Consider the following 27,099-nt stretch of genomic DNA (forward strand, 5'->3'; position numbering starts at 1 on the left):
GTGCTTCTGGATGCGCGAAACTAAAGCGAATTTGCATTTAAAATTTTTATCGATCTATATTGGGCCACTACTACACTGCTTGACGGTTGTTTGAAAATTGAAAATAGGTTTGACGTGCAAAGCTCACACTCAGCTATCTTGGCCCAAAACATCTACGGATGAAGCTTTTGGCACTATGGTATTAGTATAACTAGAGGCTTTTTTATTATTTGGCTTTTGTCTACTACTACCCTGACTTGTTTTGACAGAGTGTAAGATCCCAGCGTAAGTGGTGTTGAGGCCCTGTACATCGGTGCGATGGTTTACGGTGTTGGCTGTGTTGGTGATGTGGCACATCTCCAACAGTGGTAATGCTGATGATCGGAAAGCTCTGTCGATGATCTTCGTTTGATTAAGCGCAAAGCTGTGTCCGTGTTTAATCATGTGATGGATGAGTGCTGTTTTCTCCCCCAAGCTGGCGATTTCTTGGTCTGCGTGTTCTGGTGGGTTGTTAGTGAGGCTGGAATATTTGTTAATATTTGACCTATGGCCACTGAGTCTAGTGCGGAGTTGGTTTTTGGTCATACCAATATATGACTTGCTACATCCCTCACAAGGGATACTGTATATGACATTGGATTGTTGTAATGGTTCTACGCTGTCTTTGACCTGTCGTAGTATGCCCCTGGTTGTTTTGATAGGTCTGTGGGCTAATTTTACTGCTGGGTAATCTGCTTGCAGAGTTGCTGTGATGCATTTGCTGAGAAGTGGAATGTATGGTAACGATTTGTATGCAGTTTCTGGTGCTGTTATGTTGGATGTTGGCGGAGGATCGTTGTTATCATTGGAGTCTTCGGTGGCGGCATAGACGACGGATGCACTAGTGTAAATTGAATGAGTTGTTTCCAGTAGTGGGTGGTTTTGCGAGATGTTTTTAGAGTGATCGATGGTCTGATGATGCTGTTGTGTGGACGTTTTTAACTGTTTGGCATGGTGCTTGTTGATTAGTCGGTTGATTAATGCTGAGGGATAATCATTTTGTTTGAGATGTTGGTAAATGATATGTTTTTGCTGGTCAGCCGACTTGTTGGTAGTGAGCTGAACGATCCGTTTAATGAGATTAGTTGCTACGTTGATTTTAATCGATGTGGGATGGAAAGAATGATAATTTATCAAACGGCCTGACGCAATTGGCTTGGAGTACCACTGTGTGCTAATGGTTTGGTCCTTGTTTCGTATAAGTAAGGTGTCAAGGAAGGGAAGTTTACTGTCTGATTCGAGTTCAATTGTGAATTGAATGTTTTCGTTATAGCTGTTAAAGATGTGCAATGTCTGTTGGACTTGGTTCTTTGGCAGTGCCAGCACTAGATCGTCGACATATTTCCGCAGAACTGGTATCTTGAACGGAAGGCTTCTTATAACTGTGCTAATCAGATTTTCCATTACAATGTCAGCTAAAATAGGTGATAGGGGACTGCCCATAGCAGTTCCGAACGTTTGCAGGTAAAATTTATCTCTGAATCGGAAATAGCTATTGTTCAAGCAAAACTCGACGATCTCTATGAACAAATCCAGATTGATGTTGGTAGCTGTTTGGATGTCGGGCCACTGCATGATTATTTGATGAATGACAAGGTCCTTCGGGATGTTTGTGAATAACGAGACAACATCAAAGGACACCAGTATGTAATCCTCCGGTAACGTTACCTTATTGATGTACTCGGCAAATTTGAAACTGTCCGCGATGTTGTACTTGCTGATGAAGCTGTCTTTCAGGATGTTGGCTATGTATTTGGCAGTGTTGTACGTTGGTGCAGTCACGTTCGGGACGACTGGGCGGAGTGGGAGGTTTGATTTGTGGGCTTTGGGTTGCCCGTAGATAGATGGACAGATGGCGGTGTTGGTTTTTAGTTTGTACGCTGTTCTTTGATCTATGAGTTTTAGGTTGAGAAGTCTTGTAACTATTTCGTTGTTTTTCCTTTGGATGGTAGATGTTGGGTCCTTAGGAAGAATTTTATACGTTGCACTTTCTAGCAAAGTCAACATCTTGTACTCGTAGTCCTTTAGGTACATGATGACCATCCTCTTGCCTTTATCTGACTCCAAAACACACACGTCTTGATTCTCTTTAAGAAATCGCACTAGACTCAGTGGCCATAGGTCAAATATTAACAAATATTCCAGCCTCACTAACAACCCACCAGAACACGCAGACCAAGAAATCGCCAGCTTGGGGGAGAAAACAGCACTCATCCATCACATGATTAAACACGGACACAGCTTTGCGCTTAATCAAACGAAGATCATCGACAGAGCTTTCCGATCATCAGCATTACCACTGTTGGAGATGTGCCACATCACCAACACAGCCAACACCGTAAACCATCGCACCGATGTACAGGGCCTCAACACCACTTACGCTGGGATCTTACACTCTGTCAAAACAAGTCAGGGTAGTAGTAGACAAAAGCCAAATAATAAAAAAGCCTCTAGTTATACTAATACCATAGTGCCAAAAGCTTCATCCGTAGATGTTTTGGGCCAAGATAGCTGAGTGTGAGCTTTGCACGTCAAACCTATTTTCAATTTTCAAACAACCGTCAAGCAGTGTAGTAGTGGCCCAATATAGATCGATAAAAATTTTAAATGCAAATTCGCATTAGTTTCGCGCATCCAGAAGCACATTTTTCATGCATCCAGACACATTCACCAGACATCGTACTGTCGGACAGCGACATTTTGACGATAAACAATAGACTTTAGTAAGTTCACAATGTAAACCCAATCTGCCCTCATGTTGTCCTCATGTTTTTATGTATTTATGTTAATGTTCCTCTCCAATAAAATTGTAGTTTCCCTTGAAAAAGGCCACCACCAAAGGCCGAAACGTCGGGTAGTAAGAAACCCTTGTTTTGATAATCTAGACTGAGACAGCCGACTTCGTTCTTCCAGCACCATATACCAGTCGTAATCTACATAAGTATGAACAGTTATAAGCTGCGAAGCATCCCTCGAATAGTGCGATGGAGAAAATATAAAATGAGCGAGTAAAACGATTTCAAGCATGAAATGGTTCTTTTGTTTGAACCATTCCAGAACAAATTGCGATATTCTCAATCGCAACAAGTTTATTAAATTGTATGACCAAAATGAGGCATTTATATTGAAAAAACTGAAAGAATATGATGGCAATATAAACCTCGAGCATATCTATTTGAAGTCTATTTGAAAAGTTATGAACGATTTTTGCTGAAAAATGCACCATTTTTAAAAATTTATTATTTTTTTACAGAAATAACGCTCTCGCAGTTTTTTTCACTAAAAACTAGAAAAGTTCCGATCTTTCAAATGAAGTTAAAAAATTGAAAATCCATTTGCAATCTTGGAAGATACAGAGCTTTGAAAAAACCATTTTTGCTTTGAAAATCGCCTGTAACTATGCCAACATATGAGATAGAAACTTGATTGCTTCGGCAAAAATGTGCAATTACAAAAGTTCTAAAAATCTCTAGAACAAAGTATTTGCGAGAAATAAACATATAAAAAGTTATTATTAGAAAACCAATTTTTCAAGAGCCACCCTACCTTAAATGTTGCAAAAATTATAACGAATGAACTATTACAGATAGCTATACAGTTTCTTCAGAAAAGTTGCTTCAATTTGATTCATTTATAACTTTGTAGAAAATTATGTAGTTGAATTTGACACATCTAAAAAGTTGATACTTGGAACACCCAAACCACAAGGACCACCCTAATTCAACTGATATAAAAAATAGCCACAAAGTTCTAAGAAAGTTCTCCGAAGACACTACATATCTAAAACCAACAGTTTAGGCGCTAACAGTATTGTCTTCCTAAATACAGCTTTGGGACCATAGTGCAATGCTATGACCAAGCTAATCTATTGCGCTATGGGCTACACATGTAGAACAACATAATTTGATTCTACAATTAATTGATATCTTGCACAGTTTCGACGGGACGAATACACCTTTGCAGATATTCTTCACTTGTCCTGCAGGAAGTAGTAAAGCCAGAGGGGGAACAACTTGACAGCTCCTATGCAAATCGTTGAAACCACTTTTTTGGGTCTGTGGATCTAAAATGGCGGATCAATCTTTATTCAAGAGCAATTTCTAAAAAAAGCGTAAACTTGTTCACAGTGAAAATTTACTTGTACAGATTTTTTTACTTTCGATAATTCTTTTTTGAAGACTTGAAGGGAATTTGTGTTGTTTTGTTATAAAAATAATGCATCTTTATTGAATCATTTGAAAATAATAATTGTCCCATTTATTATTTTCAAATGATTCATGATTTTTTGGAATCATCAGCATACAAACAAGCGGCGCTTATACTAGTTAGTGAGCACCTTCATTTAGTCTTAATATATTAGGTAGTAATATTTGTTTTGCAATGTAAGCAACACACACAATGATACTGAACTGTTTTTCTCCCACTCCGATAAAAATGAGTTGTCATCACTTCTGAATTTCGTGGAAACCTTTGCACTGTAAATGTCGCAGCGCCTATCAATGAGATGCTATGCTGTCAGAAATAATCAAATGAAGTCAATCCCACCTTTATTAAATGCGATCAACGACAAGCTTTCGAGAATTGGCGACGGGAGAAGAAAAAGTTCACACTAGAAGCGCACTCAAATCAAATCAGGCCTTTTACGTTTTACATTCGGCACAATTTGTTATCCATTTATGAAACTCCAAAATGACGAATTACGTTTTACATTCGGCACAATTTGTTATCCATTTATGAAACTCCAAAATGACGAATTAACTTGTTTGTATTTATATTAAATTATTACGCTGTCTTGAAATGATCATTTTGATTACCTCTTCCGAATGTAAATAAAGAAAACAAGTTCGTAAAAGACGTCACGGAATTATTTTCTCGCATAGAAATTTACAGTTAGTGGACGGCGTTCTATGGTGGCGACATAACTCGAAACACGGTGGTTTCAAACAACTTAGGCAAAACGTCAAGTTGCAGGAGGGTTTGGTAAAACCTTTACACTTTGAATTTTGATGGAGACGTATAATCGTTTCAGTCAATCCCCTAATTTGCTAAAAAATGTATATGTTTCTTCTGCATCAATAGGAAAAGTAGCGGTAGCTATTGGTGTCATTACAGTTTATTCCGCTTTTCGCATTACAATGGCACGTAAACATAATTCGAAACTTGAACTCGAAACTCTTCAACTGTATCGTAATGCTTTCACAGGAATAAAAGCAATCATTATCGATGAAGTGAGTATGATAGGTGCAGATGTACTTAACCCTAGAACGTTTCACTGGGGTACAAATGTACACCACGCCTTCTTTGGGGACGTGTAAAAACGGGAATTCGGCATTTACCGACCTGCGACCCTAACCATAATTCAATTTAGAGTTCCTAGTAAGAGTAGGAAAAGATGGTATTTGCTTATAACCTTCGTGGAAGCAGGTGTCAAAGTTGGCGTGGGGTACATTTGTACCCCAGTGTACTGTTGCCGTTAGTGTTTCGTCAGGTTTCGTGCTGTCAGTGGAAATGTGATTCGTGACAATACCAGTTTAAATACTAGATGTTTTACTACGATAGTAACAATTAGTATTATATAATCGTTTTTAATCGTTTATTTAGTTAATTTAATTTAATTTTGAAGCGGAACAAAAAATCGTTCTCATTTTTGCTGATTTTTATTGTTTTATTGTTAATTTTTTATAGTTTTTCAAAGCAATCGATCGCAAGTATAATTTGTGCACTTCGTGGTATTTTCCAAAACCGATTTTAAACTTTCACTCTTCAAAACAATTGCAGTTTTTCAAAAATATCGAAATTCCATTTTATACTGTATCAAGATTATTCTTTCAACTTTTCAAATTTTGTTTTTTTTTTCAAATCGGTTGAAAATTCGCAAAACTATAGTAATTTTTATGAAAAAAGTCAAATCAGCGATTTTTTCGCTTTTTATTTTGTTCATTATTTATCATTATGTATCATTGATTCAATAAATTCCGTACTTTCACTTACACAGCTGTTTTTGCAATCGAAAAACGAAGAAAATGGAGTATTATACATTTCTCTTGTTGGCATTTTTACCTGCGAAACTTGCGATCAAAAGCGTGGGGTACATTTGTACCCTAGTGCAACGTTCTAGGATGGAAAACGCAAGTACAACGTTCTAAGGTTAATACCATTCATACTCGAACGCAAAACATCACTGGTAACTTTGAAATTCTTTTCAAGGGCCTGTACTATGGCAATCCATAAATTTTTTTCCATTAGTGCAAGTTATGCGTCAAACCGATGTTCAATTTTCCACCATAGGGGAACATGGGGAGACTTGACCAAGCGTAAAATTCTATTTTTGGCTATGGTGTCTTCTATTCGATTCTTAAATTTTTTTCAAAAATATTTTTATGCTTGTTTCGATCCCTTAAGGTAATTTTAAAAGCTTGGAATGAAAAATCCTTTCCTTACAGAAAATATTGCCTGTTTAAAAAATTTCCGTTAAATGATGTAATTTTTTATCAAACTTTGTATGGACATATCAACTCGACTACTAATTACTATTAATGTACTAATATACCACCTTAATCTTTGTGAAGCAGTGAAATGATTTTACATAAATTGGAACATTGGAATAGTTATTACTGGAAATTGAATGACATTGAACGCAATAATTAATGTTGGGGAGACTTGACCAAGATTTTATGGGCTGACTTGACCAAGTGGCAATTGACGAATTTCGCGCCAACTCCAACAAATTTTGGCAGCACCCTCTCAGATTTTAATGAAACTTTCTGTACATGAGAACTTTGTCAGAAAAAGCCACTTTGAAGGGTGGCCAGATAGAATTCCTTAATATCGGTAGGGTCACTAAAAGTTCATCGGTAGTTATCGGTAGGCCGGTTTGTTGTCCCAAAAACGTAGTGTTGACAAAGAATTGTAAAATACTGAAAACACAGATCTCAGACCAAATCCAACCCAACAATGAATGTTGAGTAGGATGTGTCCAAAATCAATAAAAATCGGTAGTTTTCGGTAGGGATAACAAAATATCGGTAGTTTTCCCATGGTCATCTGGGAATCCGTAGGGAAGACCAAAATCGGTAGGACTACTAATGAATCGGTAGGTCTGGCCACCCTGCACTTTGCATACTTTGTTTTTTCCAAAAATGATCTAGACTGTCTTTTGAAAACGGCCAAACTTTTTTTACGAATTTTTTTCAAATGGCTATAGTTTAAAAATGACAAATCCTACAAAAAATGCTGTAGGAATGATTTTCACATAATTAGTCAAATTTTTGAATAAAATATTGAAAAAATTCTTCATTGACTCCTACCCTGAAAAAAACCATTTTTAAACTTTAAAGTCGATTTACAAAAAAAAAATGAAATTTTGTTGCAAGATAGGTAATTATGTTTCCTACTTACCGTCAAAAATTGAAAGGCACTTTCAAGGAAAAAAAGTTATTTGAAAAAAAAAATTCCTTGCCCAAACTGATTTTTTTTTCAGTGTATTTTTATCGAAAACTAAACCAATGAAAGTCATAATCATCTCAGAATCCATTTGCCCAGCTGCTAGTTGCCTGATACATGCAAAAAGTATCATTAACGAATTTGGTATATATTCATAACAAACTTGAATGACTGGAAGATTTGAAGATCGGAAGACTGGAAGATTGAAAGATTGGAAGACTAAAAGACTGGAAAACTGTAAGACTAGAAGACTGGAAGACAAGAAGACTGTAGTTCATTTGTTCCTCTCAAAACTGATAAATTTTATGAAACAATTGACAAACTTTTCTAAAATTTATTTTATGTCTGATGGAGCAGCGGCACAATACAAAAATAAGAAAAACTTTGCAAGCTTGTGTAGATTCCAGTCAAAGTATGAGTTAAGCGCAGAATTGCATTTTGTTGCAGCATCCCATGGAAAAGGACCCTGTGATGCTATTGGTGGCACTCTCAAGCGAATGGCAAAAAGAGCCAGTCTTGCTCGCGACTATGGAAATACCTTAACAAGTCCCCGAGAGTTATATAACTGGGCAGTTGAACATACTGATAAAAATATCACAAAATTAATTTTCTGCTCACTGAACAGTACAACAAAATGTCAGAAGAAGAGCTGTATAATAACTCCAAAACAATATCTGGAACTCAAAAATTCCACAGTTTTGTGCCTATTCGTGGGGGCAAAGTAGAGAGGAAAAGGTATTCCAATTCATAAGATGAACCAAAAATATTTTCCGTGTATAAAAATATTACAAAATAACGTGCATGAAAAAAGTTTTAAGACAAATGTAATATATAAAAATAAATAACAATTATGTAAAATTCAATACATAATGTTGTGGTGGTTATTTCTTTCTCTGATTCTTTCTCAGCGCTAAACAAGAAAATAAAAAAGTAATAATGGAATATTTGTTTAACGACATAAACTCTTTTCAATGGGATTCTTGATGAAGGGGTTACATATCTTTTAGTGATAAAAATGGCAAGACAGTTTGAATTTACGTAAAGGAATAAAGCAATGATTGCATTACATCAAACTTATAATATTTTGGTAGTACATTTTCAGTAAAATAAACAAGCATAAGTTTATAAAAATAAATTGATAATTGGCGGAGTTATGGCTTTTCCCCGAAACCCTTTTCTATTTAAGAGGTTTTCGGTGATCACGATTGGAGACCAATAGATCATCTAATATCCCAAAACTCAAAAAAATCTATAAGTATATGAGTATTCCCCGTACCTTAACGTTTAGTTGAATAAATAACAATATTTTCCTATTTAGTAAAAAATCGCTGCTTTGAGCTCTAAAAATTGTATTAAAAAAATCTTATCCATGAAACAAAAATTTATTAATAAAAAAGGAATCGTTAATGTACGAGAAAAATTAATTACAATCAATTGAAAAAAAAATTAAGAAAATCTAATATGTAGTTTTTCGGCAATCGTGATCACGGAAAAACCATTTTTAGTAAAACGACATTTCGAGATAATCGAGTTTAAAATTTCAAATTACTACTGTTCTTAGTAGACGAAGCGTGCTTGAAAGCGCTGTAGCTTTCGATCTATTTCTCGGATCTGTATAAAAATTTGGAAAAACATTATCAAGGAGTTGTACTTTCAGATAAGTAATAAAAAATTCCTATTTCATGAAAATTGAAAAAGTAGTTAACCCCTTAATAAAAATATGCTTAGTTGCTAAATTAGACAATATCTTCTCACAAACTGAGTTTTATTGGATTCTGAGATGATTATGACTTTCATTGGTTCAGTTTTCGATAAAAATACACTGAAGAAAAAAATCAGTTTGGACAAGGAAAAGTTATTTTCAAATAACTTTTTTTCCTTAAAAGTGCCCAACTTGAACTTTTGACGGTAGATAGGGAACATATTTATTTATCTTGAAACAAAATTTCATCCAAATCAAAAATGGGTTTTTTTTGTAAATAGACTTTAAATTTTTAATTTCGAGTTTTTTCAGTATAGGAGTCAATGAAGATTTTTTTCAATATTTTTATTCGAAAATACGACTAATTTTGTGAAACCCCTCCTACAACATTTGTAGTAGGATTTGTCATTTTTAGACTATTGCCATTTGAAAAAATTGGTAAAAAAAGTTTGGCCCTTTTCAAAAGACAGTCTAGATCATTTTTGAAAAACAAAATATGCAAAGTGGCTTTTTGCGACAAAGTCTTCATGAACAGAAAGTTTCATTAGAATCTGAGAGGGTGCTGCCAACTCCGAATACGATTTGGCAAAAAATTCGCCAATTAGCTGAAGAAAGATACAAAATTCCTGATATTTGTTATGCTTTGATATCTACTGTTAATGTTAATCACGCCATAAAAAATCCCACCTCAAACATAAATCTTTATATTTTAGTATTAGTAAACAAAGTTAGCAATAGTAGGGTGGATGTACCAATAGTCACATACTTAAGGAAAACTTTTGTTAAAATATCGATAAATAGACCTATGGACAATGTTATTACATTAAACGAAAGCTTTCAATCCCTACTTCACAGGAAAAAATATAAAGATGGTTTAAAACATATGTACCAATTGTGGTGCAATCGCTAATTTCGGTTCCTATTGTTGCAAATCCCATTGATTTCTTATGGGACTTGCAACTATAGGTACCGTAAAACGGGGTGACCTTGATCAGCGGGGTGACTTTGATCACTCGAAACTTTTTTCCTAGATCGCTTATTAAACCAGAATAATCTACCGAATCATTTTAATTTGAACTGATTTTTACTATAAACTTATAAAATGCTGATTTGTTATACTTTTTGAGTATATTGTTCGGTTTTTGGGTACAAAAACTACAAAAAACCGAAATTTGACTTTACCTTATTTTTACGATGCTTCGTAAAGTGTTTATTTTTTATAAAACAAATAAATCTCAGATTTGAGCAAAAGTAATAAATTAAAAGCGAGTTTTTATTTTCCTTTAGATTGGGATGTACCAACTTTAGTTTTAAGAGTTTGTTTATTTTAAATACATTTTTTGTAAAACTAGTTGGCAATTATTTCAAATTATTTTAAGCTAAAATTCGCAACATTTTTTTATTGTTCAATATTCCAACGTGTTAGAATGGATGAAATTTTTTGTACATCGATAAAGCACTGAAATAAAACAATTTTAGCAGCTTTAAAAGTTTTCAGAATCTTTTATTCTAGTTGGACACGAATTATAGGAATTCTGGTTACTCGAATTTTACAGTACATTGAAATACTTTGTATAATACCAATTAACATCAATTAAACAATGAATATCTTTCCAGAATCAGTTTAAACAAGCATTTCAATGAAAAACATTGACAATGATAACTTAATGTGTCCTTAATCACCACCAACATTGACGTTGAAGATGGAATGGTTAACGGTGCTATATGGGAACTCAAATTTATCGAAAACTGTGAAGATGTTTCCGGTGAACATGTTAACCGTCTTTGGATGAAATTCTAAAGTGATGTTATCGGTGGCACTTTGAAAATTGAATGTTGTCCTTACTGTATTCTAAACCTGGTCAACTGCAGTTTGATTGGGTTCCTCTTACAAAGCGATCAGCTGGCATTAAGCTTGGTAGATCACTTGCAAACGTATTCAATTTTCGGTTGTAAGTGCGTGTGCGCTTACAGTACACAAATCGCAGGGAGGTAACTTCTCTGAAGCTGTATTTGGCTGCGATAAAGGTCTAGAACAATAATTGGTTTATGTTGGACTATCGCGAGTCACATCAATGGATGGACTTCATTTAACAAATTCGAAAAACAATTTTAAATTTAACCACTGTAAGGGTAGTAATACACCCCGAATTGTGGAGCTGAGAAGAGAAATAGAACGCTTACCATAAAAACTAATAACAATGAATTGCTGAATTTGATTGCATCCATAGATTATAGTTGCAGCATGATAAGTTTTAATGTACAAAGTATGAATTCTCACATATATCACATATATCAATATCAACTGACAATTTAGTAACCAAAGTCAACATTTTAGCCCTCAGTGAGACTTGGTTGACCAATTGTTTTGCTGTAGATATATTCGGTTATAGTTGTATCGCCGAATCCAAGCGCCCTCATTCTAAAGCTGGTGCTTTTGCAATGTATCAAAGGATGACTGCATTTACCATGGCTATTGTCCATGAAATTTAACAAGTTAGTGAAGAGCATGACAAAAATTTGTCTTTGACGAATATTAACGACGACATTTGTTCAACGGAGGTTATCTTAAAAGGTATTAAAACGTTGCTGATTGCTGTATACATTTCACCAGACACAACAATGAAAGAAAAACTATTTTTCGTTACACGTAATTTATTTACGTACGCTAGGAAAAATATTCCGATTGTTGTTTCGGGAGGTTTTAACTTAGACATTTCAAAGCAAGAAAATATGAAATTTGTTCATTTCATGAATGAATGTCACAAGCTCCATTTTATATCTGATCCTTCACAAGCTACTACGCTTACTACGCATGTACCATTGATCTCGTGTTTGCCAGAAATGTCAATGTAGAAACCCGAAGATATATTTCGTACTTTTCATATCACAGACGAGTACTTTGTTTAATTGATCCAGTGGTATCATTGGAAATCTGCAATAAACAACACATCATAAAATTATAGCCGGTTGATGACCTACACCTACACCAATCATATCCGAATCGCTATCATAAACAACAGAGCAGCCTGTCTCGGAGGATTAAGCTCAGAGAAGGAGTTCCCAGCACTTCCAGGAACATCAAAAATCCCAAGTGTTCCTTTGTTTCAGTTCGAGAATAATCACAGCACTTGAATTATAAAACTCTCGGACATAGTGGACTGGATAATAAAAACTTTCAATATTACTGATCCTATTGAAAGTCTTATGTTAGCTTTTCTCCCTACAGAACATTTTTGAAGCAGTTGACTGCTAAATGACCCCTTCTCTCAGCGATTGTATCCTTCGATGGCTAACTCATCGAACGAGGTCACGGATTTGATCACTGTTCTACAGTGGAATTGCAGAAGTATCATCCCGAAAATCGATTCCTTCAAAATTTTAATAAATAATTTGAGTTGCGATGCATTTGCATTATGTGAAACTTGGTTAACTTCCGACATAGATCTCAACTTCCACGACTTTAATATTATTCGCCTGGATCGAGACACCCCGTATGGAGGAGTGCGTTTGGGGATCAAAAAGTGCTATTCCTTCTACAGAATTAACCTTCTCTCGATAACAGGTATTGAAGTTGTTGCTTGTCAAGTAACAACCAAAGGCAAAAGCTTTTGCATAGCTTCCATATATATTCCCCCAACACCGCGGTTGGGCACCGACGGCTACAAGACATCGTAGAATGCCTGCCAGCACCGCGACTAGTTTTAGGAGACTTTAACTCTCACGGTACAGCATGGGGTTGCCTCTATGATGATAACCGGTCTTCCTTAATTCAGGATCTTTGCGATAACTTCAATTTGACAATTTTAAACACGGGTGAAATGACACGGATTCCTGCTCCTCCAGCGCGCCCGAGCGCCTTAGACTTGTCCCTTTGCTCAACATCGCTGCGGTTAAATTGCACGTGGAAGGTAATTCCTGATCCCCACGGCAGCGACCATCTGCCGATTGTAGTCTCAATCAATAACAGTTCAAGGCCAATCAATATTTCGTATGACCTAACATGAAATATCGATTGGAAGAGCTATGCTGCCGCGATATCCGACAACATCGAATCTACCCAAGAACTTCCTCCGGAGGAAGAGTACAGCTTTTTAGCTGGATTGATTCTCGACAGCGCGAATCAAGCTCAGACTAAACCAGTCCCCGGCGAGAACATACAAAAACGCTCTCCTAATCCGTGGTGGGACAAAGAGTGCTCAGACGTGTACGCGGAGAAGGCCTTCCGGGACGACGGGTTACCCGCTAGCTATCGACAATATGCAACGTTAGAAACGCGAATGAAGAGTTTGATGAAAGCCAAGAAACGTAGTTACTGGCGCCGGTTCGTTGACGGACTAACGAGAGAAACATCGATGAGCCCTCTTTGGGGCAAAGGAAACAAGGAAAACAAGTCTCCGACTACAATTCGTATCGTCCGATCGCAATGCTATCCTGTATCCGGAAGTTATTCGAGAAAATGATCCTATTCCGCCTCGACAATTGGGTCGAAGCAAATGGTTTACTGTCAGATACACAATTTGGCTTTCGCAAAGGCAAAGGGACGAACGATTGTCTTGCGTTGCTCTCAACTGAAATTCAAGTGGCCTATGCTAGCAAAGAGCAGAGGCATCAGTGTTCCTAGATATTAAGGGGACTTTTGATTCAGTTTCGATCAACATTCTTTCAGAGAAGCTGCACCAGTATGGTCTTTCAGCGACTTTGAACAACTTTTTACTAAACTTGTTGTCGGAAAACCACATGCATTTTTCGCATGGTGACTTATCGACATCACGATTTAGCTACATGGGCCTTCCCCAGGGCTCATGTCTAAGCCTCCTGTTATACAATTTCTACGTCAACGACATTGACGAATGTCTGCACAATTCCTGCACGTTAAGGCAACTTGCAGACGATGGCGTGGCGTCTGTTACGGGATCCAAAGCTGTCGATCTACAAGGACCATTACAGAATACCTTGGACAATTTGTCTGCTTGGGATATTAAGCTGGGTATCGAATTCTCCACGGAGAAAACTGAGCTAGTTGTATTTTCTAGGAAGCGTGAACCAGCACAACTACAGCCTCTATTAATGGGTCAAACTATAGCTCAGGTCTTCACAGTAAAATATCTAGGGGTCTGGTTCGACTCGAAAGGTACTTGGGGATGCCATATTCGGTATCTGAAACAGAAATGCCAGCAAAGGATCAACTTTCTTCGTACAATAACCGGAACATGGTGGGGTGCCCACCCAGGAGATCTAATTAGGTTGTATCGAACAACGATACTGTCGGTAATGGAATACGGATGCTTCTGCTTTCGCTCCGCCGCGAACATACATTTTATCAAACTCGAAAGAATTCAGTATCGTTGTTTGCGTATCGCCTTAGGGTGCATGTACTCGACCCATACGATGAGTCTCGAAGTGCTGTCGGGCGTTCTCTCGTTGAAAAATCGATTTTGGGAACTCTCATATCGATTGCTTATTCGATGCAATATCTTGAACCCGGTGATGATTGAAAATTTCGAAAGGCTTGTTGAGCTCAATTCTCAGACCTGTTTCATGTCCCTGTACTTTGACTACATGGCGCAGAATATTAACCCTTCTTCTTACAATCCCATCCGTGTGCATTTCATAAATACTTCTGAAACTACTGTTTTCTTCGACACATCCATGAAAGACGAGATCTGTGGAATTCCGGACCATATACGCCCACAAGTGGTTCCAAACATTTTTTATAATAAATTCCGAGAAGTCGACTGTTCTAAGATGTTTTATACTGACGGACCAAACCTCGAAGGGTCCACTGGCTTCGGTATTTTCAATCAAAAGTTCACCGCCTCCTACAAACTCAGTGACCCTGCTTCAGTTTACGCCGCAGAACTAGCTGCTATTCAGTATACCCTTGGAGTCATTGACACATTACCCGCAGGCCATTACTTCATCGTTTCGGATAGCCTCAGTTCCATTGACGCTATTCGCTCGATGAAGTATGGAAAGAACTCCTCGTATTTTTTGGGGAAAATACGGGAGCTACTGAGTGCTTTATATGACAACTCTTTCCTGATTACCTTGGTATGGGTCCCTTCTCATTGCTCCATTCCGGGTAATGAGAAGGCGGACTCCTTAGCTAAGGTGGGTGCCTTAGAAGGAGACGTTTACGAAAGACCAATTTGCTTCAGCGAATTTTTCAGTATTACTCATCAGAGAACCCCCGAAAGTTGGCAAACTTCGTGGAGCAGTGGGGAGCTAAGAAGGTGGCTACATTCGATAATCCCTAAGGTATCGACGAAACCTTGGTTCAAGGGGATGGATGTGGGTCGTGACTTCATTCGTGTGATGTCCCGACTCATGGCAAACCATTACGCGCTGGATGCACATCTCCGGCGTATTGGGCTCGTGGATAGTGGTATCTGCGCTTGTGGCGACGGCTATCACGACATCGAGCACATTGTCTGGGCGTGCACCGAGTACAGTTCCGCCAGGTCTCGGCTAATGGATACCCTGCGGGCCCGAGGAAGACCAACCAACGTCCCGGTTCGAGATGTGCTGGCTAGCCGCGATGTCCTCTATATGTCCCTTATATACACCTTTGTAAAAACCATCAATATACAAGTCTAACTGCCCCTTCTTATTTTCCTTATCATTCTCAGAACCCTCTTCCACTTGTATCAAAGCATCTGTACCGAATGAGCCAACAAACACGGGACCTACGGCACGAACATAACACGCTTAACTCGAAATGTAGCCGATCCACATCTGAGCCGTACTACGAAATCGTCTGGAAAAACCCCTGCCATCTTGAGGAGGACCACCCGGCGTCCCAGTACATGATTCGCCTGATGAAGGCCACCCGAGTTTGTAATCCATCCGTTGATCTCACGATGGCTGAAACTGAAATAATTTTCTCTCCCTGCCATCTTTGTCTACCCTCCCTCCCCTGACTCTTACACCCAGAAGTAACACCCCTACCCCCCCCCCCCCCTCCCATCACGAAGCATTTAGCTCTTCTTGTCTCTTCTAGTTTTAACTATTATATTATATAATCTCGTTGAAAATGCCCAACTCTACTACCCACAAAAATAACTATAATTACGAATCTTTACAAAATTCAATCATGCCTTCTAATTATTCCTACTTTTAAGATAGTCGTAAAAAATTGTCACCCTTATTTAAACATTATTTGCTCCAATAATCTCACTGATAAAAATGTCAAACCATATTGCCACAAAAACTAAATGACCCCCCTAATCTTACGAAAATAATATTATCCCCTTGTGTAGATATATAAGACAGCTATAAAATCGCATTAGTTTCATTTAAAAAAAAATCAATATGTAATCCCCTAGTTTTAAGCAATTTAAAAACAAAATTGGCACCTTTAAGCTAACGCAACGTGCCTTATCAAATAAACGAATGGAATAAAAAAAAATAAAAAAAGCAGAGCAGCCTGAACATATGGGACAGAGGTCAGCAGCATCCAACGAGCTTCGAATCCAGCGCATCACCTATCAACGCCGGCGCCAACAACAAAGGTTTTTTTCAGAAGCGCCATAATTATTATAAAGAATATTTTGAAACATTCCCACACATTTCATTGTATATCATTCGATTTGAATTACAAGTCAAACATGTAGTCACGACACTCTGGTTATGTCCTAGATATTACCTATCCATCTACACTTAAACACCTTTCATTTTCCCTATAGCCAATGAAAATCAGTTCAGCATTTCAAATGTTATGAATTTTTAAAAACATCAATTTTTGGACCAGTCTAACGTGGTAAGTGACACCCTAATGACGAAACAAACAAACAAATATATATATATATATATATATATATATATATATATATATATATATATATATATATATATATATATATATATATATATATATATATATATATATATATATATATATATATATATATATATATATATATATATATATATATATATATATATATATATATATATATATATATATATATATGGTTTATGATTAAGAACCTCTTGAGGGGTGATTGACTGTCATATTTGGTGAAAAAATCGTTCTACACATACCGTCAAATCTCAACCATTACAGAGTTATTGAACTTTTTGAGTAAAAAACTTATTTATCTTAAAATATCTCCAACTCTACAAATTATACTTTTGTTCTCATATCTTTTAGTTAATTAGTTTTAATTATCTTTAAGTTGTAAAGTAGTTAAAAGTTTGTGTTTTTGATGAGGTTTTAGTTAATTTTCACAAAATAATGAATTATGATTATAGCAATATCTATTATCCAAAAGTTGGGTTTTAGGACAGTTCATAATTTGTTCTTCAACATCATATTCCTATCTCTTCTCGTTTCTTTGTAATTTCATTACTAAACTTTTCCTGTAATCTACTTCCAAGTGCTTAAAATACTAATCTAAAAAATATGCTTGGTATCGGCTTCATTGGAAAGCTGAGAAATTTTCCTTTCGATATATGGTCAAGGCTTCTCTCTGTCACGTTACATTTTTACGCATATTTCATAAGATAAGTCAGCAAAAACAATAAAACCATATTCTATCACAACTGCACATTATTAAGGTCACTAAACCGCACATTTTCTCTACAGAATTTTTTTTTCTATCATGAACCGTTTTCACTTTATTGCCATTTTGATACGTCTGTCACGTTACACAATTTTCGCAGTTAGTTTGAAGGTTGCCCGACTAAATAGAAAAAGTCTGTTCCGTTGGCCCCCAAATTTGCATGAAAACAGTTTTAATTTGAAGTTTAGAAAGCAAGGAAGAATTTGAAATATAGTTTTCCTGAAGAAAAACTTTGTTTTCGATTTTATGGAGTATTCTCAATGATCTGTCACGTTACAACCAGAATCTGTCACGTTACAGTTCTGCATTTTCATTGAAGCAAGGATATCAAGACAATCGTACACAAATCATCCTTAATCTAGGAACTGAGTATTAACGGGAAATTTCGTGTTTATTTTGAAAAACATATTGGTTTTGATGAACAAACGTGAAAAACTTTTGAAAAGGTCGTAATTTCACGAAGTAACATATTATGTCGAAAGAAAATCCAAAATAACTTGAAAACATCTGCATTTTGAAGAATAATTTTACGTGAGAATTTTGAATTGAAAACCCATTTCGAAATACATTCTGTAACTAAATTATTTAAAGAAAAAAAAATTAAATGAAGATTCAAAATTAAAAGAATTATTGGAATATGTTAAAAAATTTCATTGTTATTTTCTCTACGATGCAATTATATTTTAAAGTTTTTTTATTTGCAATTAAATTTTAAACGTGTTATGTTTTTTGCGTTTGTTATTTGTGAGTAATTTATTAAAAGGGCGTTTTTTGACAAATTTCACCAAAAATATTCACACAGAACAATTAATTCTCTAGAACTCGCTATCATATAGTTTTGCTGCACAAATGGCGATTTTCGAAAAATATATATTGAAAGTAGTGCGTTCAAGATCTCATACGCCCTTTTTTAATTATTACTCTTGAATAAAAATTGTTTGTTTAATATTGCAAAATACTTAGTCTCCCATATACATGAAACGTAAAAGGTTTCATCAGAATCAAAGATGGTCACCAATATTGACGCAATATTGATAGAATTGCTTTACAGCAGAAAAAATCTGTCACGTTACATAAGATAAACTGTGTTTTCTTAAAAATTAATAAAACTTTAAAATTTTCACAATACCGTTTCAAAAAGTAGACTCAAAGTAGTAAAAAAAACGTGTTTAATCCACCTAACAGTGTGATGAGACATTTCATATAACTCTTATCACTCTTCGGATATTATATCGTTTGAGAGCATTTAGAACTTGATGCTTCGCGATGTTTTTGATAACACATACTACATGGGATAGTGGCAGGACTCAGAGAATCGCTCAAATCAGCATAGGACAACATCAGTGCTAGAAATCTCAAACCAAATCAATGGGAAAGCGAAAAAATGGCCCTTAAAATAGACATACCAACGAATTATTGTTAATGCTCTGTTAATAAAATATCTATATTGTGGTGGGAAAACTGAATTTTCCTAAAGGGGTTATATATTGTACTGAAACAAAAAAAAACATGTTTTTTTGAATCGATTTGAAGTTTATATTTTACTCAAATTTCCAACGCGACTGAGAACTAAGAAATCAACGCTTTTTCTTGAAAAGGGCGATACTAGCAGTGATACCATTCAAAGAAAATCAACAGTGTATATTTCCAGACTTGGTTTTATTTTCTATTTAAGAACTATTGTATTTTTTTGCATCCTAGATTGCATGATTCAGTGATCGAAACCCAAAACTTTATAAAGTATTTGAAATTATTAAATTAAAATTTGTTTTTGCTATTGAAATTGACAAAATGATAGTATCGCCCCTTTGGCGATTGTTTACTTTTTCGGTCCCATCTATCAGCATTGAAGTATCGCCCTTACGTTTTTTTACAATAACTACCGCTTTACACCACCGATTTCGTCCGGATTTTTTCAATAGAGATCATTGTTACTATTTACAGCTGGTATCAGTTTGATAATCCTAAAAAATACGAAAATAACAGTTTCGCCTCTAAACTGCTAGCAAAAAAAGTATCGCCCTGTTTGTTTGCATGGAGCGTGGAGGGCGAAACTTTAAATAAACAAACAAAAATACAGTTTCGCCTGTTATACTTTTTGCTGTAGTTTAAGAAAGCAATATCGTAGAATCCAAATTTTTAGGTTAATTTGTTGCGTTTCAAAGCCCTCATTCGCATGTAAGAAAAAAGCCCTATGTTTACATTTGTAAGTATCGCCCTTTTCACAAAAAAAGCGTTGAAATGAAATCGCAGCTCCTGATATCACGCTATCTCTGAAGTACATGCGTGCATAGTTTCAAATTTTACTTCGACATCGACTTTTTCTAAAGGTGACTTCCCAGTAGTATTCTTGATTTGAATTATTATCGCTAATCCTAATGCAAAAGAACAAATAAAAACCTCACGAAAACGAACCGTTTGGGAAAATCATCATCATTACTGGAATTTTCATTTTCACGAATCTTTTCGATAACCTTCCGTCACTTGCGTTAATGCACTGGGTGCACAGTAGGGTGACAGGAAAAAAATGGCCCCTATCGGCCCACCTCTGCGTCGATTCCTAGTCCCACCAGGAGTACTTGCACCAAATTTGAAGCAAATCGGACAAGTCTAACTACCGGACCAACGGGCCTGAAGTTTGTATGGGAATTTTCAATAATTTACATGGAGAAAACCCATCAGCACGCATTTTCGCCGCTAGATGGCACTGTATGCATCGTATTATCACTGTAAGTGAAAATAAGAAGGATAATTGAATTGTCTACAACTTAGTCGAAGACTGCAAGTAAATCCGACTTTGTTAAAAGAAGTTATTAAACTTTTAACGAAGTGATGTCTGAGTCAGTTTTGCATGGGGCCTAATAGCGCATAGTTGTGTATCAGTACTCGATTCACACGAACTAAACATTTTTGTGAAATAATCGTTAGGTTTAGCTCAATGGTATGTTCAGAAGAATTATAGTAAATATTACGAGTCATGCTTTAATTAGAAAATTTTAGTTCCACCTGTTACCGCATAGAGGGCGCCAACACTAACTTTTCAACGGAGAGAGATAGAAATTTGGTGTCTTCTACAAAGTTATAGAACAGGCGTTTTTCAGTATTTCTTCTGAACATCTTGATACTCTATCTCTCTTCTATGAAAAGTTAGTAGTGGCGCCCTCTATGCGGTCACAGATGGAACTAAAATTTTCTAACCAAAACATAACTCGTATTATTTACTATAATTCTTGTAAACATACTATTCGGCTAAATCTAACCATTATTTCACAAAAATATATAGTTCGCGGGACTCGAGTGCTGATACACAACCATGCACTGCTAGGCCCCATGCAAAACTGACTCAGACATCACTTCGTTAAAAGTTTAATAACTTCTTTTAACATAGCCGGATTTACTAGCAGTCTTCGACTAAGTTGTAGATAATTAAAATATCTTTCTTATTTTCACTTACAGTGATAATACGATGTATACAGTGTCCCCTAGCGGCGAAAATACGAGCTAGTGAGTTTTCTTCATGTAAATTGTTGAAAAATCCAATATAAACTTCAGGCACGTTGGTCCGGTAGTTAGACTTGTCCGATTTGCTTCAAATTTGGTACAAGTACTCCTGGTGGGACTAGGAATCGACTCAGGGGTGGGCCGGAGTTTTCAAAAATTCATCATTTTTTTGGGCAGTCTAGTGCACAGTGCTCTAAAAATCTAGCGAAATCGTCTTAGGGCACCAGCGGGTCTGTAAAGAATACTAAAAATTAATTTCTATTCCATAATTTTCAGTTCAGCAATTCGAGAGATCGTGCTCACCGCAAGCCATGAAAAATAGACTACGTTGTGAAGCGATGGTCACTATTTATTAAAAAATCACGGTTGAATAAAAAATAAAACTATTAAAAAAATTCAAATAGTTTATAATTTTCACAAACTTATTAGGAAAAATTGTTTAATAAGCTTTCGTAATATTGCGTAGGAAAAAAGCTGAAAATTTGAAAATAAATCTGAGGATTATGATTGATTACAGAACTCTGGAATTTTCTATTGGAATGTTTTCAGGCAGGAATTTGATATTGATGCTATTAGACAACTGTGAAATCAAGATCAATAGATCAGTTACATATCAGGACCCCATTCCGACAATTTATCAAAAGTCCTCATGATGTTTACAACACCAGGTTATCAATCTACGGATCAGATAATTGTTGTTGTAATATTGAATTAAATCAGTCAGCATCAATAAATTTTCAACTCCAATCCAATTTTTTTTTTTTGGTGTGGTGGGGGGGGGGGGCTGTATGGTGTTAAACCCCAAAACCTTCTCTTGGCTACGCCGTTGCTTGGAGTTATTTATTTCGCTTTTCATTTTCCGAAAGGTTTCAGATCGATCCGATGGTCATAAGTTAGAAAAATTGCAGTCAGAAGGTTCGCACAAATGAACATTTTTGCACTGATAAGTTATCAAGTTCCTTCCAGACAACTTGGAAGTGTTCGGTGATTATTTCTAGCGGTTGTAGATAGAAAAATGAAATGCAAAATTCGATTTATCGAAATAATGTTTGGCTTATTTCAATGGATTATTACTATATTGAACAATAAATAGGCGACGAAGAGTAATCCACAAACAACAAGCCATAACTTTTAAAGTATTCAAAATAGATAATTGAAGTCTTTATTAAAGTTATTCGCAAAAGCAATAGCTACAAATTTGCTGACGGCATCATTTCGATATAATCACTTCCAAGAAAATTTGTGAAAATATCTCCATTAAATTCACTGAAGATACAATTGACCTAAAATAAGCCGTTTTGGCGTTAATAATAGATTACATGTTTTTGGTCATATTTCTGGCAATGGGAAATGATAGAAATCTTTCGTCCGCATTTAATGTTAAATATCTCTTTTGATAATAGTCCGATTTCAACAATCTATAGCTTGTTCGAAAGGTATTCGTTAAAGCTGTCTAAAAACATATAAATTGGTAATCTGTATTGTCAATTTCGGCAGATAATGTAAAAAAACTGCAAAAAACGCCATTTTTACGCATTCAAACATTCATATCTTAAAAACTAAACATCAGAATCAAAAACAAATTAATAGAGTTCATACTGCTTTTTAGTTCTTTCATTTAAAATTGGTTTGGATAAGATCGGTTCAGCCATTGCTGAGAAACACGAATGAGAATTTGTCCGTTACATACACACACAGACACACACACACACACACACACACACACACACACACACACACACACACACACACACACACACACACACACACAGACATTGTCCCAAATCGTCGAGCTGAGTCGATTGGTATATAAGACTCGGCCCTCCGGGCCTCGGAAAAAATCTTGAAAGTTTGAGCGAATTCTATACATTTCTTTTATAAGAAATGTAAAAAAATGCAGGTTAGACATTGTATGCATGCTGTTGGTGTGGTCCACAAAACTTTTTTGAATTTTTGGTCTATCACGTTACAAGTTATTTGGTTTCCATTACTTCACAACTGAAAATATGCAAACAAAATCCAGATTTTCAACTTTTTGCTTTTTATCTCCTTGCGGTCTTTTAGTCACTTTCAGGTCATGCAAGTAGCATCAACAAACTTTCATAAATGGCAGACATGTATTTTTTTCTGGGATCACCATTCATATTTTTTAATATTAGAGGTTCATATCATACGGAAAACAAACAGTTTGACGCAAAATTTGATAAAAAATAATTTCGCCTGTGGTTGCCATTTCGGAGCCTTGACCATATGTACAAATATCTTTTAGCAAAGTCTACTAAATGACTTTTTATTAGTAAAATAACTCAAAATTAGCGTTTTTTGGAGAGTTTTGTAATTATCCTAATTATTAATCAATTAAGGGGTTATATACAAAGTTGTGGCGAAGAAGTGAGTTAAGTTGTGATTTATTTAAAGTGTTTTATGCAAATTTTACTTGAAAAAGCGAAAGACAGTTCGTTAGTAGTACTATCGAAGTACGAAAAAAACAGATAGAATAAAAAAAATATTCAAGGTTGGTTATGGCCTATCCCCCGAAACGTGTTTTTGGCAGAGATTTGCGGTGAACGCTCTCCAAGCCGAACCGCTCAACTGAAATCAAAAAAGTAAAAAGATTATTGAAGAAAAATAGATTGTGGTGTACTTGAACGGATCGGTTTCCCAATAAATTTTTTTCCGATAAAAAAACATGTTGACCAAAAAATGAGTTTTTTTGGAATTTAAAATTTTAAACAAAAAATCATTGCGAAGAATCGAAAATTATTGGATGAAAAAGAAGTACACGAGAATATTAATACAAACAATTAAAAAAAAAATTTGAAGATCGCATGAATAGTTTTTGAGATATCACGTTCACCGCAACGGTACTTTTGAAAAAACAAAGTTCCGAGATAATTGCGTTTAAAGTTTTGTGTTAACTTCACTAGTGAAGAACCTGCGCGCTGCGAACGGCTGTAGTTTGAAATCTGGTGCATCGATCTGAATGAAATTTCGCGCAGATATTTTCAAAAGTATGTACTTTCAGAACATTCAATAATTTTTTTTTCGTTTTTTTGAGTTCCAACTTTGTATATAACCCCTTAAATTTATCGTTACAAATGTTCATTTGGTGCCCCTTAACATTCTCTATAACTTGTAATTTGACACTTTATCCCTATCGCTTTTCATTTTGCTGCAATTTAATAGTTAACACACCATGGCTACAAATGTAGTGGGTTTGAAATCGCTGTTTTTGCATACACACTTAAAAATACTTTCATCTCGCAAGATGCACACAAAAGGAGCGTCACAATTCACTTGAATTTACATTCAAGAACATGTAAAAATGCACTTTGTTCACAGTTCTCCATCTCCATTCAACCGAGCTCTACTCCAAAAGAGACACAATATTGTATTTCACATGTCAATACATGTAAAATTCCATTACGTCAAATGTAATTTTCATTTTTTCTAAGTGTGTATGAAACGAGGTGCTAAAACTGACTTTGCTTCGAACCTAAAAGAGATATTTGAATGGAGTCAAAGAAAAAGTTGTAGAACTTACGGAAATGCATTAACTGCATGATAATATTGAAGATGTTTATGATTTACTATTTTAAGAAAATAACGAAAACGCTAATATTAATACTAACTTTAAATTAATTAACTTCCAAAAGAATACTAAATTCACTTAACTGAATGGTATTAATACATTTTTCTCTGCAAAATTTTCCTGGCTTTCGAATGAAAATAAGAAAAGTGCCATACTTTTTAAATAAGAGCTAGTATTATTGAAAATGAGATAAAAATATCCAAGTTCAATAACCCAAACACATGAAAACAAAAAAAAGTTTATTATTTCAAAGAACAAATTATGCAGCTCTTCAAGCCTAACAATCTAAATTATTAAAATGGTGACGTTAACTATTAAGATTTTCGCGAACTGAACGAAAAATCGATCAAAATTCTTAAATTAAAAAAAAGTGAAAAAGATTCTTAACCTCATTATCTGGAACATGTGAGTACATCATTCAATGGAAAATTTTCTATCCTATCCAATGGATCTAAAAGATTTGAAATGCAATGTATACTTTTTGAGTTAGAGCTATTTTAAGACAACTAAGTTTTTAATACAAAAAGTTCAATAGCTTAGTAACGGTTGAGATTTGATGGTATGTGTAGAACGATTTTTTTCTCCAAATATGACAGTCGAGAGGTTCCTAACCATGAACCAAACACCCTGCATATACATTTATAGTATTTTGATTTTTTATACCCTTATATGCGCATTCTCGTTATTGGCATAGTTTAACTTTAACCCTAGAACCCCTATCGGTGTGTTGTTGGCCTGCAGTGCTTGTTCGGTCACGATCCAGATGTGACCAGTCTCTGTCATATTATTTTGTGCAGCATCTCGGAATATGACGTGAGCATCTTCAGAGCTAAAAATAATGAATATGAGGTCATATGAACATGTACTTAATATAAATTATAAAAATACATACTTCGCATAGAGTAAATAAACTCGAGACTGTGCTGTTTTCATCTCGAGCAAATTCTCCGAAAATGTGTCGAGCTTCGGTTCAAACTCTATAATGCTTTCTACTGTTGCACGAACATCTATATCATCATAATTAGTTTGAGAAGTTGTTTGGAAGCGTCCTAAAATTGCTCTACCATCCGTGTCTGAACTGTGTATAATGATCACCTAGAATTATGATAAAATAGAAAGTCATATAATCCTACTACCCATGCTGATATGTTCGCCGCCATTGGGGCATTGCGAAAAAATCATTTTTTAATTCTCAAAACCTCTTCTTCATATTGTGACAAAGGTCCAGATGCAAAATTTCAAGTGTAGCTGGATTTTGATGAAAGTGCCGGTTTAGAATGTGAAATAATGGAAAGTTACGCTGACGGTATGTACTTTATTTTTATGTATTGAAATCAAAAGATATTAATTTGTTTGTTTATAGAAAATGTCAATAACTTTCACGCTTTGGTAGCAAATGGTTTCAACACACATCTTTCCTAAATTAATGAATTACTTTTTTTGTCCACGTATGTCCACTTTGTTTCAAGACAATTCGTGTTCCTTGAACGATTCTCCATTTGGAACATTATAGAATTATTGCCCGAAGTTGCCCGTTTATGAGTAATCTTTGATTAAGTGAAGACGGAGATGGATTATAAAATTTTCAGTTTAAAATTTGGACTCGTATTTTTCATTACTGCTGCACCTCCGGTTGTCATAGCGATAATATTGCATTTTGATCAGGAAGATTTGTGTATTTAGTGGTGAAAATTTAATCGAGATTCATAAACAAGTTCAAAAGTTATCAAAAGTGGAGCGCAAAAGACGTAAATAATTTTGGTCGTTCATGAAAACCAACGAGGTCAACAACAGTGATCGCCAAGGGTTCCAAATATCAAAAATCGATTATGATTACAATGCCTAAACTTTACCGGGGAACTATGACCTTTGATCATGCAAAGCAAAACAAATCTAGAGGTGGAATATATTACTGAATACTACAAACGAAAATCAGTAGAGTAGAACAAAAGAATACTGGGATCTCCTGCTGTGATTTGGCTAAAACGATCACTTTGGTGTACACTCTAGCTTGACGAATTTGTTTGTGAGAAGATTGACAGTCGTAGCATGTCAGCAAGCATGACAACAAAACTTGGTTTAAATGGACGCTTCATCGTAATAAAGGACTTTGGACAAATCCTCGGTAAAATTTAAATAAAATAAAACTATGAATCCTAGTGAATTTCACTTGTATTTTTGTCATATTTATTTTTAGTGATTTTTGTCATATTTATTTTTAGTGTTTGCAATTTTCACTCCATGCATTTCGTCGCAGAATCTGCTTATTTTCTATA

At 35.4% G+C, this 27,099-nt stretch overlaps 1 protein-coding gene across 6 annotated transcripts in view; it reads right to left on the bottom strand.

Annotated features, from left to right (window-relative positions):
* LOC131683143 (glutamate [NMDA] receptor subunit 1) overlaps window positions 1-27,099 on the bottom strand; it is a 1,648,542-nt gene that overhangs the window by 1,305,610 nt on the left and 315,833 nt on the right. For all 6 annotated transcript variants that reach the window (XM_058964975.1, XM_058964972.1, XM_058964973.1 and 3 more), the window contains 2 exons: window positions 25,716-25,918; window positions 25,487-25,652 (listed from right to left, as the gene is read on the bottom strand). In XM_058964975.1, coding sequence (XP_058820958.1) covers window positions 25,487-25,652; window positions 25,716-25,918 — 369 coding nt within the window. The remainder of the gene's footprint in view (window positions 1-25,486; window positions 25,653-25,715; window positions 25,919-27,099) is intronic.

The sequence above is a fragment of the Topomyia yanbarensis genome, chromosome 2, assembly GCF_030247195.1.
Source record: "Topomyia yanbarensis strain Yona2022 chromosome 2, ASM3024719v1, whole genome shotgun sequence".
In the NCBI taxonomy this organism is placed as follows: domain Eukaryota; kingdom Metazoa; phylum Arthropoda; class Insecta; order Diptera; family Culicidae; genus Topomyia; species Topomyia yanbarensis.